The following is a 15,000-nucleotide window of genomic DNA, read 5'->3' as shown; positions in this document are numbered from 1 at the left end:
AGGAAAATCTGGGTGAAAATCTCAGGGATTCTGCTACTGTCATCTCGGCAGAGTTCGACCTCAGAACAACTTGCCTTTGATCTTAAGGATGAATTAGCTAATGACTTCCCTTCTCATCTCTCTCTCTCTCTCTCTCTCTCTCTCTCTCTCTCTCTCTCCTCTCTCTCACAGTAGATGCAATGTTGTTAGACCATTTTCTCCAGTTCCATCTATAAATGTGAGATACCGTTTAATTGTGATTTTATAAATCTATAAATACAGTATACGGTTCAATTATAAATTTATACATCTATAAATACAATACACTAGTTTATAGATACAATATAACGTTTAATTATGAATTCATACATCTAAGTATACATAATATCGTTTAATTATAAATTCATACATGTAAGTATACATACGTTTAATTATGAATTCATAAATCTAAGTATACATAACAACGTTTAATTATTAATGTATACATCTAAGTATACATGAGAACGTTCAATTATATATTCATGCATCTAAGTATAGATAATAACGTTTAATTATGAATTCATGCATCTAAATATACTTGATAACGTTTAATTATGATTTCATTCATCTAAATATACTTAATAACGTTTAATTATGATTTCATTCATCTAAATATACTTAATAACGTTTAATTATGAATTCATGCATCTAAATATACTTAATAACGTTTAATTATGAATTCATGCATCTAAATATACTTAATAACGTTTAATTATGAATTCATGCATCTAATTATACTTAATAACGTTTAATTATGATTTCATTCATCTAAATATACTTAATAACGTTTTAATTATGATTTCATTCATCTAAATATACTTAATAACGTTTAATTATGATTTCATTCATCTAATATACTTAATAACGTTTAATTATGAATTCATGCATCTAAATATACTTAATAACGTTTAATTATGATTTCATTCATCTAAATATACTTAATAACGTTTAATTATGATTTCATTCATCTAAATATACTTAATAACGTTTAATTATGAATTCATGCATCTAAATATACTTAATAACGTTTAATTATGAATTCATGCATCTAAATATACTTAATAACGTTTAATTATGAATTCATGCATCTAATTATACTTAATAACGTTTAATTATGAATTCATGCATCTAAATATACTTAATAACGTTTAATTAGGAATTTATACATCTAAGTATACTTAACGTTTAATTATGAATTCACATATCTAAGTATACATAATAACGTTTAATTATGAATTCATACATCTAAGTATACATAATAACGTTTCATTATGAATTCATACTTCTAAGTATACATAACGTTTAATTATGAATTCATACATCTAAGTATACACAACGTTTAATTATGAATTCATACATCTAAGTATACATAATAACATTTAAATATAAACTCATACATTTAAGTATACATAACGTTTAATTATGAATTCATACATCTAAGTATACATAATAACGTTTCATTATGAATTCATACTTCTAAGTATACATAACGTTTAATTATGAATTCATACATCTACGTATACACAACGTTTAATTATGAATTCATACATCTAAGTATACATAATAACATTTAAATATAAACTCATACATTTAAGTATACATAACGTTTAATTATGAATTCATACATGTAAGTATACATAACGTTTAATTATGAACTCATACATCTAAGTATACATAATAACATTTAAATATAAACTCATACATTTAAGTATAGAAAATAACGTTTAGTTATTAATTCACTCGTCTGAAATACATAGCAATGTATTTTTTATGATTGCATACAGTTCAAAAGTTATAAATCCTCTTGGATTTGGCTTTGCATGGCTGGGGTATTGCCAAACATTAATCGCCGAATAATAGGTCAAATCAGTGTTTCCATATTTACAATATGCTAAAACTTGATGTGTCAATCAATTTTGAAAAACAATAAATCGAATGATAAAGACACAGGCTCTTGCAACATTGGACAGTCCATTTTGCTTGAATAGATTTCTCAATTTATAATATTTTTAATGAGATTTATAATAGGTCAAATTATCTCTCTCTCTCTCTCTCTCTCTCTCTCTCTCTCTCTCTCTCTCTCTCCTATGCTTAGAGGAGGTACTGTTGATAGTCATTGCTAAACTAGCCCTACGTTCTCTCTCTCTCTCTCTCTCTCTCTCTCTCTCTCTCCTCTCTCATTGCTCTAGCCCTCTCTCTCTCTCTCTCTCTCTCTCTCTCTCTCTCTCTCTCTCAGCAATTCCTAACGTTCTTGTCACGAGAGCAATTTGGAAAATGTCAACTGTGTTTTCATTCCATGCAAAGAAGGGAATCGGAGGAAAGACGAGAATAAAGAAATGGAATCAAAGTCCGTCCGAGAACAATTTCCATTGATGTCAAGTCTCGCATCAGGCCAAAGGTACATTGATAAAATCAGCCGAAAAAGAACGAAGATAATTGAAAGGGACGTGCGTGCATAAAGCTAGAAAATAGCACAACTAGTTTGGCTAGAACTGCCCGAATCATAGAAGGAAATAGCTCGCGGATGGAATAAAGGGAAGGAATGGAAAAATAGACTGAAAATAAGATATCATAGTGAAGGCAGAGTAGAAGCAGAGTTCTGGAGACCATGGAAAAAGTAAGGAATGGATCAAAGATCTTTTTTTATTTTTATTTTCGATAGGACACTGGAGTAGATTGATAGAGAACGATAGATATTAGATGCATATAATCTCACTTTGACAGTGTATCCATAGTCGTGTCTATATCTCTTCTATATAGTAAAGAAAAAGTGTCTGCCTATATATATATATATATATATATATATATGTGTGTGTGTGTATATATATATATATATATATATATATATATATATATATGTGTATATATATATATATATATATATATATACACATATATACAGTATATATATATATATATATATATATATATATGTATATATATATATATATATATATATATATATATATATATATATATACATATATATATATATATATATATATATATATTAGAAACTATATTTAAAGCTAAAACAATTTTTACATCAACTTGCATAAAATCTAATATGCACGCCAGTACGAAAATTAGATGATTTTTTATATTTTTTTTATTCCAACCTATAAAAATTTCCAAAGTATAATTATCCTTAATATTTCTAGAATTATAACTAATAATGCGATGAATAAGAAAGTTTTATGATGAAGAACCATGAATAAGAAACGGATAGTTTAATTTTCAAGTTAATAGACCATGACTTGAGATAAATCACAGAAATTACGGTAAATTTATTTCACTCAGAATTTTAATTAAACACAATAACAATTAATCACTATATCACGTGAGTTGGTGTAGTTCTAAACTCGTCTTACGACCATACCCACCCCAACAGCCACTCGTCTTACGTCCAACCCGCACCCCCACCTCTCTGTACCTATGCCACATGGCATATGTCTAAATCTAAAGTTGGCGAAGTAAAAATTAATTGAGTGTGGAAAGCAAAATTCTCATTATTCATCTATTCTCTTTAAACATATACGTCGTTTATCTTGAAAACTTCTTGTGTAAAGAGCTTAATTTAAAAAAATTTTATTATTTATTTATTATCTTTAAACATATACGTCGTAGCTAAATTTAACATATTTTCATTATTTATTTATTCTCTTTAAACATATACGTCGCTTATCTAGAAAACGTATTGTACAAAGAGCTAAATTTAACTGAACTTTTCCTCCTTTAAATTTATCCCTTATTTTTTCCCCATATACGCGATTTATCGGAAGTTTCACCATCTAAATGCTATGTAACCTTTACATAAAAACATAATTTTTCAAGTCGCGCTTTTTTATGGATACAGTATTATCTATAGTCAATTCTTTTTGGTGAGGCAGATTTGCACCTTCTAGCAGGGGTGCCCTTTTAGCTGGGAAATGTTTCCTGCTTGCTGATTGGTTGGACCAGATAATTCTAACCAATCAGATAGCAGGAAACTTTCCGAGCTAAAAGGGCACCGCTGCAAGTCGGTGCAAATGCGCCTCATTAAAAAGAAATTGAGTCTAGTCTGAGTTGCTGAATTCATCATTCCTTAAGATCTCTGAACTTTTACTCGAAGCGATTATTTTATTTTATCTTTGATGATCTTTCGTTGAAAGCTGTCTCTCATATTAAATCAGGGGTTTCTTGATGTTAATCGATTTTAGAATAACAGGTTTACCTCTCTCTCTCTCTCTCTCTCTCTCTCTCTCTCTCTCTCTCTCTCTCTCTCTCTCTCACGGTAAGAGACTCGATGTAGGACTGGTAGATTTTATTAATATTTTTCACTTTCTCTCTATGAGATATATTTTTATAGTTAGGGTTTATAACCTCTCTCCCTCTCTCTCTCTCTCTCTCTCTCTCTCTCTCTCTCTCTCTCTCTCTCTCTCTCTCTCTCTCTCTCTCACTGTAAAAGACTCGATGTAGGACTGGTAGATTTTATTAATTATTTTTCACTTTTTCTCTCTCTATGAGACATATTTTTATATTGTTAGGGTTTATAACCTCTCTCTCTCTCTCTCTCTGTCTCTCTCTCTCTCTCTTTCTTTCTCTCTTCGTAGTCGTGGCTTTTATGAATTATTCCAATCGTGAATAAAGGTTCACGAAGTTATTCATGGTTACATTTACTAATTTTTAGTTTTCAATTAAAACGTATTTTGTTCAGATGAACAACAGAAATTATGATTAATTTTGCCTCTGTTATAGATTTTGATATAGTTTTTACTCAAAGAACGTCCTTAATTTAGTCTTACAACATAAAAAGAATACTATTTCTTACTCGGAGGTTTCTGATGTTAAAGCTTCTGAAAATAAGAAAAAAGTATTTTATAGGATTAGGTTTTAGAGCAGAGATGTACATTAGCATTTGCCTTGTCGATACAAATTTAGCAGTAAAAAAAAAAAAAAAACTATTCGAAAGAAATTACAAATGGCTTCAGATTTTAAGTTTATGCAGGCACAATGGTAGCTCCATAATTCATCCTGATTTAAGGTTAGCATTCAACTTTAAAGTTCTCGAGATTTAGAATACTCTGTTTCTCAGATTTACCTTTTCAATGACTTAGGAATTTCATCTGACTGTAACTATTTAAAATCAGGTTTGAATGAAATTTAGTAGCATTGTTGAAGAGTAAAATTGAGATTCAGTCGCATTGATGTACACTAAAATCAGTATTGGAATCTGTAAATAGCCTTTTGCAAACTTAGAGAAGGTCAGAGATCTCCGTAAGTTCCGCTAACCTCTATAGGTAGTCAGTAAATCACTCTTTATAAAAGTGAACTTTGGATATTTTATGTATTTTTTTTTTATTGAAAATATGAAAGAAATGATTTTGAAACGTTATGACCTCCGGATTTTATTTAATTTTTAAGATGACATTTTGGTTGAAGTAATGGAACAAAGTCGATAGGCGTGTCTGATTTCTGTTTGCGTTCCTGTCTGCGTCTGTATGTCAGTGCGTTCCTGTCTATGTCTGTATGTCTGTGCGTTCCTCTCTGCGTCTGTATGTCTGTACGTTCCTCTCTGCGTCTGTATGTCTGTGCGTCTGTATGTCTGTGCGTTCCTCTCTGCGTCTGTATGTCTGTACGTTCCTCTCTGCGTCTGTATGTCTGTGCGTCTGTATGTCTGTGCGTTCCTCTCTACGTCTGTGCGTTCCTCTCTGCGTCTGTACGTCTGTGCGTTCCTGTCTGCGTCTGCATATCTGTGCATTGCTCTCTGCATCTGTATGTCTGTGCGTTCCTGTCCTCGTCTGTATGTCTGTGCTTGGGCAAATGTATTTTGCTCTGTTTCTCTGCGTTCTCTTTTTAAGGCTGGAAGTCGTTCCTTCTAACTGCATAGAGCACGACGATTGTAAGATTTGAAGTCATCATCTTCTTCTTCTTCTTCTTGAATTATCTGTTTGGCCAACTGTATGTGAATAAGGGACTCGTAAAAATAAGATAGAAAAGGGAAATCAGAAAATAATGAGAAAAGAAGACAGATAAAAACGGAAAAACAGAAATATATTTAAAATGAAAATTTATATTAAGATGAAAAAAAAAAATAAAACGTAGAAAAGGAAGATGATTTGAGAATGGTGATATAAAGGTAGAGAATGACATAGAAATGAGAATGACTTTGAATATAAAAAAAAAGGGATAAGAACTGATGAAGAAAATTGTAGGTGAGGAAGACCATCGGAAATTAAATAAAGAGACAGAATCAGTAATGATGTTGATGCAGGAAGTGGCGGAAATAAGATATACATATTATGGAATAGGGAGATGAAAAAAAGGGGATAAAAAGGGAGATGGGAAATAAGGATAAATTGCTGGGAAAATGTGAGGGAAAAATATAAATTTATGAAGAGGAATGACAGGAAGTTATAAATGTAATGAATTGATGAGATGAAAAAAGAAATAAATGAAAAAATATGATATTATCCGGATTGGGAAAAATTGCTCAAATACATTTATGTTGAAAGTAAAACAAAACGTGAAATTATTCTGTATATTGGAGGTGTGATAAATGTAATATAAGTCTCAAGTTGAAGAAATTATTATTATTATTATTATTATTATTATTATTATTATTATTATTATTAGCTAAGCTACAACCCTAGTTGGAAAACCAGGATGGTATAAGCCCATGGCTTCAACATGGAAAAATAACCCAGTGAGGAAAGGAAATAAGGAAATAAATAAATGATATAAAAATTATTGAACAATTACAATGAAATATTTTAAAAAGCATTAACAACATTAAAAGGGATATTTCATATGTAAACTATTAAAAGACTTATGTCAGCCTCTTCAACATAAAAAAAAAATAAATAAAACATTTGCTGCGAGTTTGAACTTTTGAAGTTTAAAAGTATGATTGGAACATAAAATGAATCATTGCGATTGTAAATCAGAATGCAGTAGTAAGGCGATGGTTCGGATCTAAAGAGTAGGAAGATGTAATGAAATCAATCAATGAAGTCATAAGAAAATTCCAGGATTAAGACAAATGTTACATCGTACAACTTCTTCTTTCCCACTTGTATCCCTTTATTTCCTTATTTCCTTTCCTCACTAGGCTATTTTTCCCTGTTGGAGCCCTTGGGCTTATAGTATCTTGCTTTTTCAACTAGGGTTGTAGCTTAGCTAATAATAATAATAATAATAATAATGATAATAATAATAATTAAGGGATCCGTTGCCTGATGCACCCTCTCCAATGCCTTATTTCAAAGGCATCCTCTTCCACCAACCCTCCTCTCTCCATATCATCCTTCACTTTATCTCGCCATCTAATCCTCTGTCTCCCTCTTGATATTCTTCCCTAAGGAGGTTCCTCCCAAGCACTCCCCACTCCCTCCCCGACCATCCATCCTCAACACGTTCTCGCACCATCTCACTCGTGACGCCTATCATTTCTGTAACCTTTACAATGCCTGCCATTATTGCTTTATCACACTTCTCTAATTTATCACCCCCCCCCCCTTCTGTGAAGCAACCTGAACTGATGAACTTAGGAGAAGGATATAAAGGAGGACCTTAACGTTAAGGGCAGTTGTAGATTCGGTTTTTATAAGGTTAGAAATGAATGACATTAGAATTAAAAGAAAGCAGGAATAGGGTTAAAATAAAATATCAACAGAAGAGAAAAGACACATATACCTTAAAAAGGAAATTAAGAAAGGATAAACCTATCCTGTAAATGGGAAAAAAATATAAACTATTACAATAGAGGTGAAACTCGTGATGAATAAGCGGGAATAAAAACAGTAGAGGGAAAAACTTAATTGATCAAATTATTACTACTTATGGTGGGATTGTTTATAATTCAATTAAGCATTGAATCATCTATAATCAGAGGGATTAGATTTACTTTTAATCCATTAATCATTGGTAAGGTTTTCATGGGTATAAAATTACCTCCATTTATTTGTTTACTTATCAGTTTGTTTGTTTGTTAGCAGGATTGTGCCAAAACTTTTTGGCAGATTTTCACCAAATTTTAACAACGGATAGGTATTTTGCTCGGGAAGAACCCATTAAATTTTGGAGGTGACCCGGATCAAGATCGAGATTCTTGTTATTATTATTATCAAACTGTAGATTCATTCAGGGTCAACATATGAAACATGGAAAGCTTGGTCCGTAGACTTGAGCAAAATGTTGACAATCTTCATTTGCGGAGGTCTGAAATCTCTGATTGCTCTTATTATAATGGCATTACTTACACATGACTTGTTAATTTACATAAATTATGTGAAGACAAAGGCTTAAAGATTCTTGTTCATGCATATTTCATAGTTAAGTAGGGATATAAATATTTTATAAATAGTAAATTCTATGTTCATGCGTAGTTAGTTTTATATTTCGGGGTTTATTTATTTAATTAAAATTGTTAGAGCACATTTTAACTAATTTTTTATATCCTATTACGAAATCAATTAGTGAAAAATACTAATTTAAAATTCAACACATGTACAAATTTTATTTAGTGATTTCAGTATTAAGCTAAAATTCTATTTCTTGCCTAATGCGTATAGTTTTACAGTTCAGGGTTAATTTATTATATCAAAATGTGCAACATACATTTTAACTTATTTCGTATATCCTATTACGAAAGCAATTAGTGAAAAATGCTGACTCAAAATTCAATACTTCATGTACAAATTTTATTTAATGATTCCAGTATAAAGCACCAAGCAAAAATGATAACCTAACACTGTTAAATAAATCCTTAATTTTAGGGGGAAATTCTCCGTAAAAATATACTGTTCTCGGCCGTGTTTCAGTAAAATACATGCGACCGTAATTTTACTATACTTTGTTATTATATTTTACGGGTTGGTGACTAACATCTCTCCTTTACGGCAATATATCCGTTTTTAAAATGATAAAAATCCTGGAATATATGTTGCTAAACATTTACCGTTTTTTTAATGTAAATTCTTAACAGTGAATACTATTAAGATAAAATCTTTAAACACCTCAAGTGAAATCGTTAACTTACAGAAAGTCATTAGAAATTTCAGCCTCCTCAAGCCGAATTTCTAATTCCAGCTTAATTTCTTCCCACTCAAACTCTTATGCATCGTCAGCCGCTAATGGAAGCACTCGAGCAATTACTAAAACAATGCCTGGCCTTTCCTCGCCTCTCGAAATCAACCTCATCGTATGTGTATTTAATGCTATTTGTATTCAGGCCCTCCACCCTAACCCCCCCCCCCCCCCCCCCTTGGATTGAAAGTATAAGTACCATGAGCGTTTCATATGAGGCCCAACGTTTGCATTCAGTCCCACTGGCCTGATTATCGCTGGTCTAGAGAGACATGTTAATTGGTCGTCTTAGGTTAATGTTAGGGAGAATGTTGTTGTTGTTGTTGTCGTGATGCATATTTTCTTTATCTGAAGGGATTGTATTGATATCTGTCTTTTTGTTTATTTTGTTTATTTATTTATTTTGTTATGTATTCATTTAATTTATTTGTTTATTTTATTTTATTTTTCTGATGCAAGTTTTCTTTATCTGAAAGATACTATACCTATAACTTGGTATGTTAAGGGTGTTGCAGATTTATTTAAACTGTTAAAAATGAAAAAAAAAATAATAGAAAGATTATTCCCGTTCTTGGGAAAATCTGCAAGAAGGAGAAGAAAGAGGGAAAAAAAGAAGAACAGAAGAGAAAAGAGGCAGAAGGGAAAGAAGAATTAATAAATAAAAAAGAGTTAGAGATGGCACTTGAAGAGGGGCAGAAACCTCCTTTACCTAAGGGAAATGAATTCCAAGACCAGGAACAATGACGATGATGATAACTATCAATGGGATAAACTAGAACAACAAGGGTTCGATTTCTATCTAGAACAAGACCAAAGGTTCGATTACGATTAAGGACCATGGCTTTATCAAGATCAAAAAGTGCCCTGGTACCACTACGATCAAGGACAGTGGATTTATCAAGATCAACAAGTGCCATGGTATGATTACGATCAAGGACAATGGATTTATCAAGATCAACAAGTCCCTTGGTACGATTACAATCAAGGACAATGGATTTATCAAGATAAAAAAGTGCCATGGTACGATTACGATCAAGGACAATGGATTTATCAAGATCAACAAGTGCCATGGTAAGATTACGATCAAGGACAATGGATTTATCAAGATCAACAAGTGCCATGGTACGATTACGATCAAGGACAATGGATTTATCAAGATCAACAAGTGCCATGGTACGATTAAGATCAAGGACAATGGATTTATCAAGATCAACAAGTGCCATGGTAAGATTACGATCAAGGACAATGGATTTATCAAGATAAAAAAGTGCCATGGTACGATTAAGGTCAAGGACAATGGATTTATCAAGATCAACAAGTGCCATGGTACGATTACGATCAAGGGCAATGGATTTATCAAGATCAACAAGTGCCATGGTAAGATTACGATCAAGGACAATGGATTTATCAAGATCAAAAAGTGCCATGGTACGATTACGACCAAGGACAATGGTTTTATCAAGATCAACAAGTGCCATGGTAAGATTACGATCAAGGACAATGGATTTATCAAGATCAAAAAGTGCCATGGTACGACTACGATCAAGGACAATGGATTTATCAAGATCAACAAGTGCCATGGTATGATTACGATCAAGGTCAACGGATTTATCCATTTCAAGACCCATGGTTTGATCCCAATCAAGGATGGCCCGAAGCAGATCAAAACGAGAATATTTCGGGGTACTTTGATGCCAATGTGGTTAGTGGATATCGGCACAAAAAGGAAGACGATGAATCAGCTACTCGTAGGGGTGGTCCGGCAAATAAAGGGATACCAAGAAATGGGCTAAGAAGTGGACCCCCCGCAAGAGAAAGGCCTGATGGACCTCCAGCAGCAAGAGGAAGGCCTGATGGATCTCCAGCACCAAGAGAAAGGCCTGCTCGACCTCCAGCAACAAGTGAAAGGCCGGCTCGACCTCCAGCACCAAGAGAAAGGCCTGCTCGACCTCCAGCACCAAGAGAAAGGCCTGCTTGGCCTCCAGCACCAAGAGAAAGGCCTGCTCGACCTCCAGCACCATGAGAAAGGCTTGCTCGACCTCCAGCACCAAGAGAAAGGCTTGCTCGACCTCCAGCACCAAGAGAAAGGCCTGGTGGTCCTCCAGCACCAAGAGAAAGGCCTGCTCGACCTCCAACACCAAGAGAAAGGCCTGATCGACCTCCAACACTAAGAGAAAGGCCTGCTCGACCTCCAACACCAAGAGAAAGACCTGCTCGACCTCCAGCACCAAGAGAAAGGCCTGATGGACCTCCAGCACCAAGAGAAAGGCCTGCTCGACCTCTAGCACCAAGAGAAAGGCCTGCTTGACCTTCAGCACCAAGAGAAAGGCCTGCTCGACCTCCAGCACCATGAGAAAGGCTTGCTCGACCTCCAGCACCAAGAGACAGGCTTGCTTGACCTCCAGCACCAAGAGAAAGGCCTGGTGGTCCTCCAGCTCCAAGAGAAAGGCCTGCTCGACCTCCAACACCAAGAGAAAGGCCTGATCGACCTCCAGCACTAAGAGAAAGGCCTGCTCGACCTCCAACACCAAGAGAAAGACCTGCTCGACCTCCAGCACCAAGAGAAAGGACTGCTCGACCTCCAGCACCAAGAAAAAGGCCTGCTCGACCTCCAGCACCAAGAGAAAGGCCTGCTCAACCTTCAGCACCAAGAGAAAGGCCTGCTCGACCTCCAGCACCAAGTGAAAGGTCGGCTCGACCTCCAGCACCAAGAGAAAGGCCTACTTGACCTCCAGCACCAAGAGAAAGGCTTGCTCGACCTCCAGCACCAAGAGAAAGGCCTGGTGGTCCTCCAGCACCAAGAGAAAGGCCTGCTCGACCTCCAACACCAAGAGAAAGGCCTGATCGACCTCCAACACTAAGAGAAAGGCCTGCTCGACCTCCAACACCAAGAGAAAGACCTGCTCGACCTCCAGCACCAAGAGAAAGGACTGCTCGACCTCCAGCACCAAGAAAAAGGCCTGCTCGACCTCCAGCACCAAGAGAAAGACCTGCTCGACCTCCAGCATCAAGAAAAGATCAGCAGGAAAAAGGCAAGAGTATTTCTGATTGAAAAATAATAAGAATGGGGAAGTTAGTTTACAAGGAGAGAGATTGAAAAGAGTTAAAAATTTCAAGTATTTAGGATCAACAGTTGCAGAGGATGCTGATCTGAGGTCAGAAATAAACCACAGAATACAAGCCGGATGGAAGAATTGGAAATAAGTGCGTGGAGTACTATGTGACCTGAAAATAGGGTTTAAGTTGAAAGGTAAAGTACACAGGACAGTTGTGAGACCGGCAATGATGTATGGAGCGGAGACGTGGGCATTAAAGAACACAGAAGAGAAGAAGATGGATTTGGCAGAAATGAGAATGTTAAGATGGATATGTGGGGTGACAAGAAGAGATGAGATACGGAATGAGGTAATTAGGGGTACCACAGTAGTTAGAAACTATCAGATAACATTCAAGAAAGTAGACTGTGGTATGGTCATGTAATGAGAAGAGATGAGTAGTATATTGGGAGGAGGGTGATGGAAATGGAGGTACAGGGAATGAGGAGAGGGAGACCAAAGGGAAGGTGGATGGACTGTATCAAGGATGACCTTCGATCAAAGGGATTAACCGGTGATGAGGTGTGGGACAGAGGTAGATGGAGAAAGCTGACCAGAAACATCGACCCCGCATAAAAGTGGGAAAAGATGTAGATAAAGCAGAAGATTATATGTTATATATATATATATATATATATATATATATATATATATATATATATATATATAAAAGAGAGAGCGAGAGAGAGAGAGAGAGAGAGAGAGAGAGAGAGAGACTTACTCTTTATTATATAGGAGAGTTGTATATATTTTCAATTTCACAAAATAAAAGTACAAAAAAAAAAACATGTAATGTAATCATTAACCATTATTTTTATAAGAGTGCCTTTGCGACTACCCACCTCTCATGAAACAGAATGTCGTTAACAAAAAAGTAACAAAGTAAAAAAAGTGAAGCAAAAAGATGTTTGAATTCAAAGAACAGAATTACATGAACCGGGGAGATAAAAGAGAAGTGTTCAATTGTTTTACACCACGTTTCCTCGGCTTTTTCTATAAAAGTAGATATAAAAATAAGGAAAACTAAGGAAGAAAAGTATATTCTGTAAAGAAGAATAGTTTGGAATAAAACGGTGTGTAGATAGGACGGACATTTTCACGGCACGACTAAAACGGTGGAGAATAATTGTGAATCAAATTGTTTCAACAGTAATCAAAATAAATCTTCTTTGACTACATCTTTTTCCACTTCTATGTGGGGTCGATGTTTCTGGTCATCTTTCTATATCTACCTCTGTCCCACACCTCATCACCGGTTAATCCCTTTGATCGAAGGTCATCCTTGATACAGTCCATCCACCTTTGCTTTGGTCTCCCTATCCTTCTCGTTCCCTGTACCTCCATTTCCATCACTCTCCTCCCAATATACTGTTCATTTCTTCTCATTACATGACCATACCACCTCAGTCTACTTTCTTGGATCTTATCTGATAGTTTTCTAACTCCTGTGGTACCCCTAATTACCTCATTCCGTATCTTATCTCTTCTTGTCACCCCACACATCCATCTCAACATTCTTATCTCTACCACATCCATCTTCTTCTCTTCTGTCTTCTTTATTGGCCACGTCTCCGTTCCATACATCATTGCCGGTCTCACGAAAAAACCAGATGAATAAAAGGTGACTGATTGTACATTTACTTTTATTCATGTCATATTTATAAGTTATTCTTCGAAAGAATAACTTATATATATATGACATGAATAAAAGTAAATGTACAATCAGTCACCTTTTATTCATCTGCTCTTTTTTTCACTTTTTCTTTTTTTTTGTTCCAATTTTGTTGTTGAGCATCTTTAACTTGTACCTTAATTTGTGTTTATTTAAGTTGAGTTCTGAAGGATCTCATTTTAGCTCTATTTCTGCTTCTCTTTTAACCATTTTGCTGTTTAGCATATTTAACATGTTCTTGAATTTCATCTTATGTTAATTCAGCTTGGTCTGTGAAGGATCTCTTTTAGCACTATTTATGCTTCCTTGTTCCCATTTGGCTGTTCAGCATCTTCAACTTGTATATTAACATGCTCTAATTCAGCTTGAGTGCTGAATGATCTCCCTAGTCATATATGTATATATATACATACACACACACACACACACACACACACACACACACCCATATATATATATATATATATATATATATATATATATATATATATATATATATACACACATACACATACATATACATACATACATATATATATATATATATATATATATATATATATAATATAATATATATATTCATTTTTATAAATACAGTAGATTGGCCAGGGTATCAGCCACCCGTTGAAATACTACCGCTAGAGAAGAGAGTCATTGAGGCCTTTATCTGGCCAGACATTACTTCATTGGTTCCTTTTCTCTGGTTATGGCTCATTTTCCCTTTGCCTACACAGACACCCAATAGTCTGGCATATTCTTTACATGTTCTCCTGTGTCCTCATACACCTGACAACACTTCTTCCCCCAAGGCGTTAAGTAATGCATTGTAATTGTTCAGTGGCTACTTTCCTCTTGGTAAGGGTAGAAGAGACTCTTTAGCTATGGGAAGCAGCTCTTCTAGGAGAAGAACACTCCAAAATCAAACCATTGTTCTGTAGACTTGGGTAGTGCCATAGCCTCTGTACCATGGTCTTTCACTGTCTTAGGTCATAGTTCTCTTGCTTGAGGGTACACTCGGGCACTATTCTATCTTATTTCTCTTCCTCTTGTTTTGTTAAATTTTTTATGGTTTATATAGGAAATATTTATTTTAATGTTGTTACTGTTCTTAAAATATTTTATTTTTCCTTGTTTCCTTTCTTCACTGGG

At 34.6% G+C, this 15,000-nt stretch overlaps 1 protein-coding gene across 1 annotated transcript; it reads right to left on the bottom strand.

Moving 5' to 3' along the window:
• Positions 1-10,746: 10,746 nt before the first annotated feature.
• Positions 10,747-13,830, bottom strand: LOC137651107 (PE-PGRS family protein PE_PGRS33-like). Its single transcript, XM_068384243.1, has 3 exons — positions 13,674-13,830; positions 11,724-12,083; positions 10,747-11,693 (listed from the first exon to the last, which is right to left on the bottom strand). Exons 1-3 carry the CDS (start codon positions 13,828-13,830, stop codon positions 10,747-10,749), a joined length of 1,464 nt encoding a protein of 487 aa, XP_068240344.1.
• Positions 13,831-15,000: the final 1,170 nt, after the last annotated feature.

The sequence above is a fragment of the Palaemon carinicauda genome, chromosome 12 (genome assembly GCF_036898095.1).
Source record: "Palaemon carinicauda isolate YSFRI2023 chromosome 12, ASM3689809v2, whole genome shotgun sequence".
NCBI classification, from domain to species: domain Eukaryota; kingdom Metazoa; phylum Arthropoda; class Malacostraca; order Decapoda; family Palaemonidae; genus Palaemon; species Palaemon carinicauda.
This window is presented reverse-complemented; position numbering and strand designations above follow the sequence as displayed.

What these genes read in the sequence shown, in the direction of transcription:
- LOC137651107 (XM_068384243.1), bottom strand. Translation starts at nt 13,830, where the DNA reads ATGAATAAAAGTAAATGTACAATCAGTCACCTTTTATTCATCTGGTTT. An exon ending in TGTTGAGATGGATGTGTGGG is followed by an intron (nt 12,084 to 13,673) that starts GTGACAAGAAGA and finishes TTGATGCTGGAG; the next exon opens with GTCGAGCAGGTCTTTCTCTT. An exon ending in CCTTTCTCTTGGTGCTGAAG is followed by an intron (nt 11,694 to 11,723) that starts GTTGAGCAGGCC and finishes TTGGTGCTGGAG; the next exon opens with GTCGAGCAGGCCTTTTTCTT.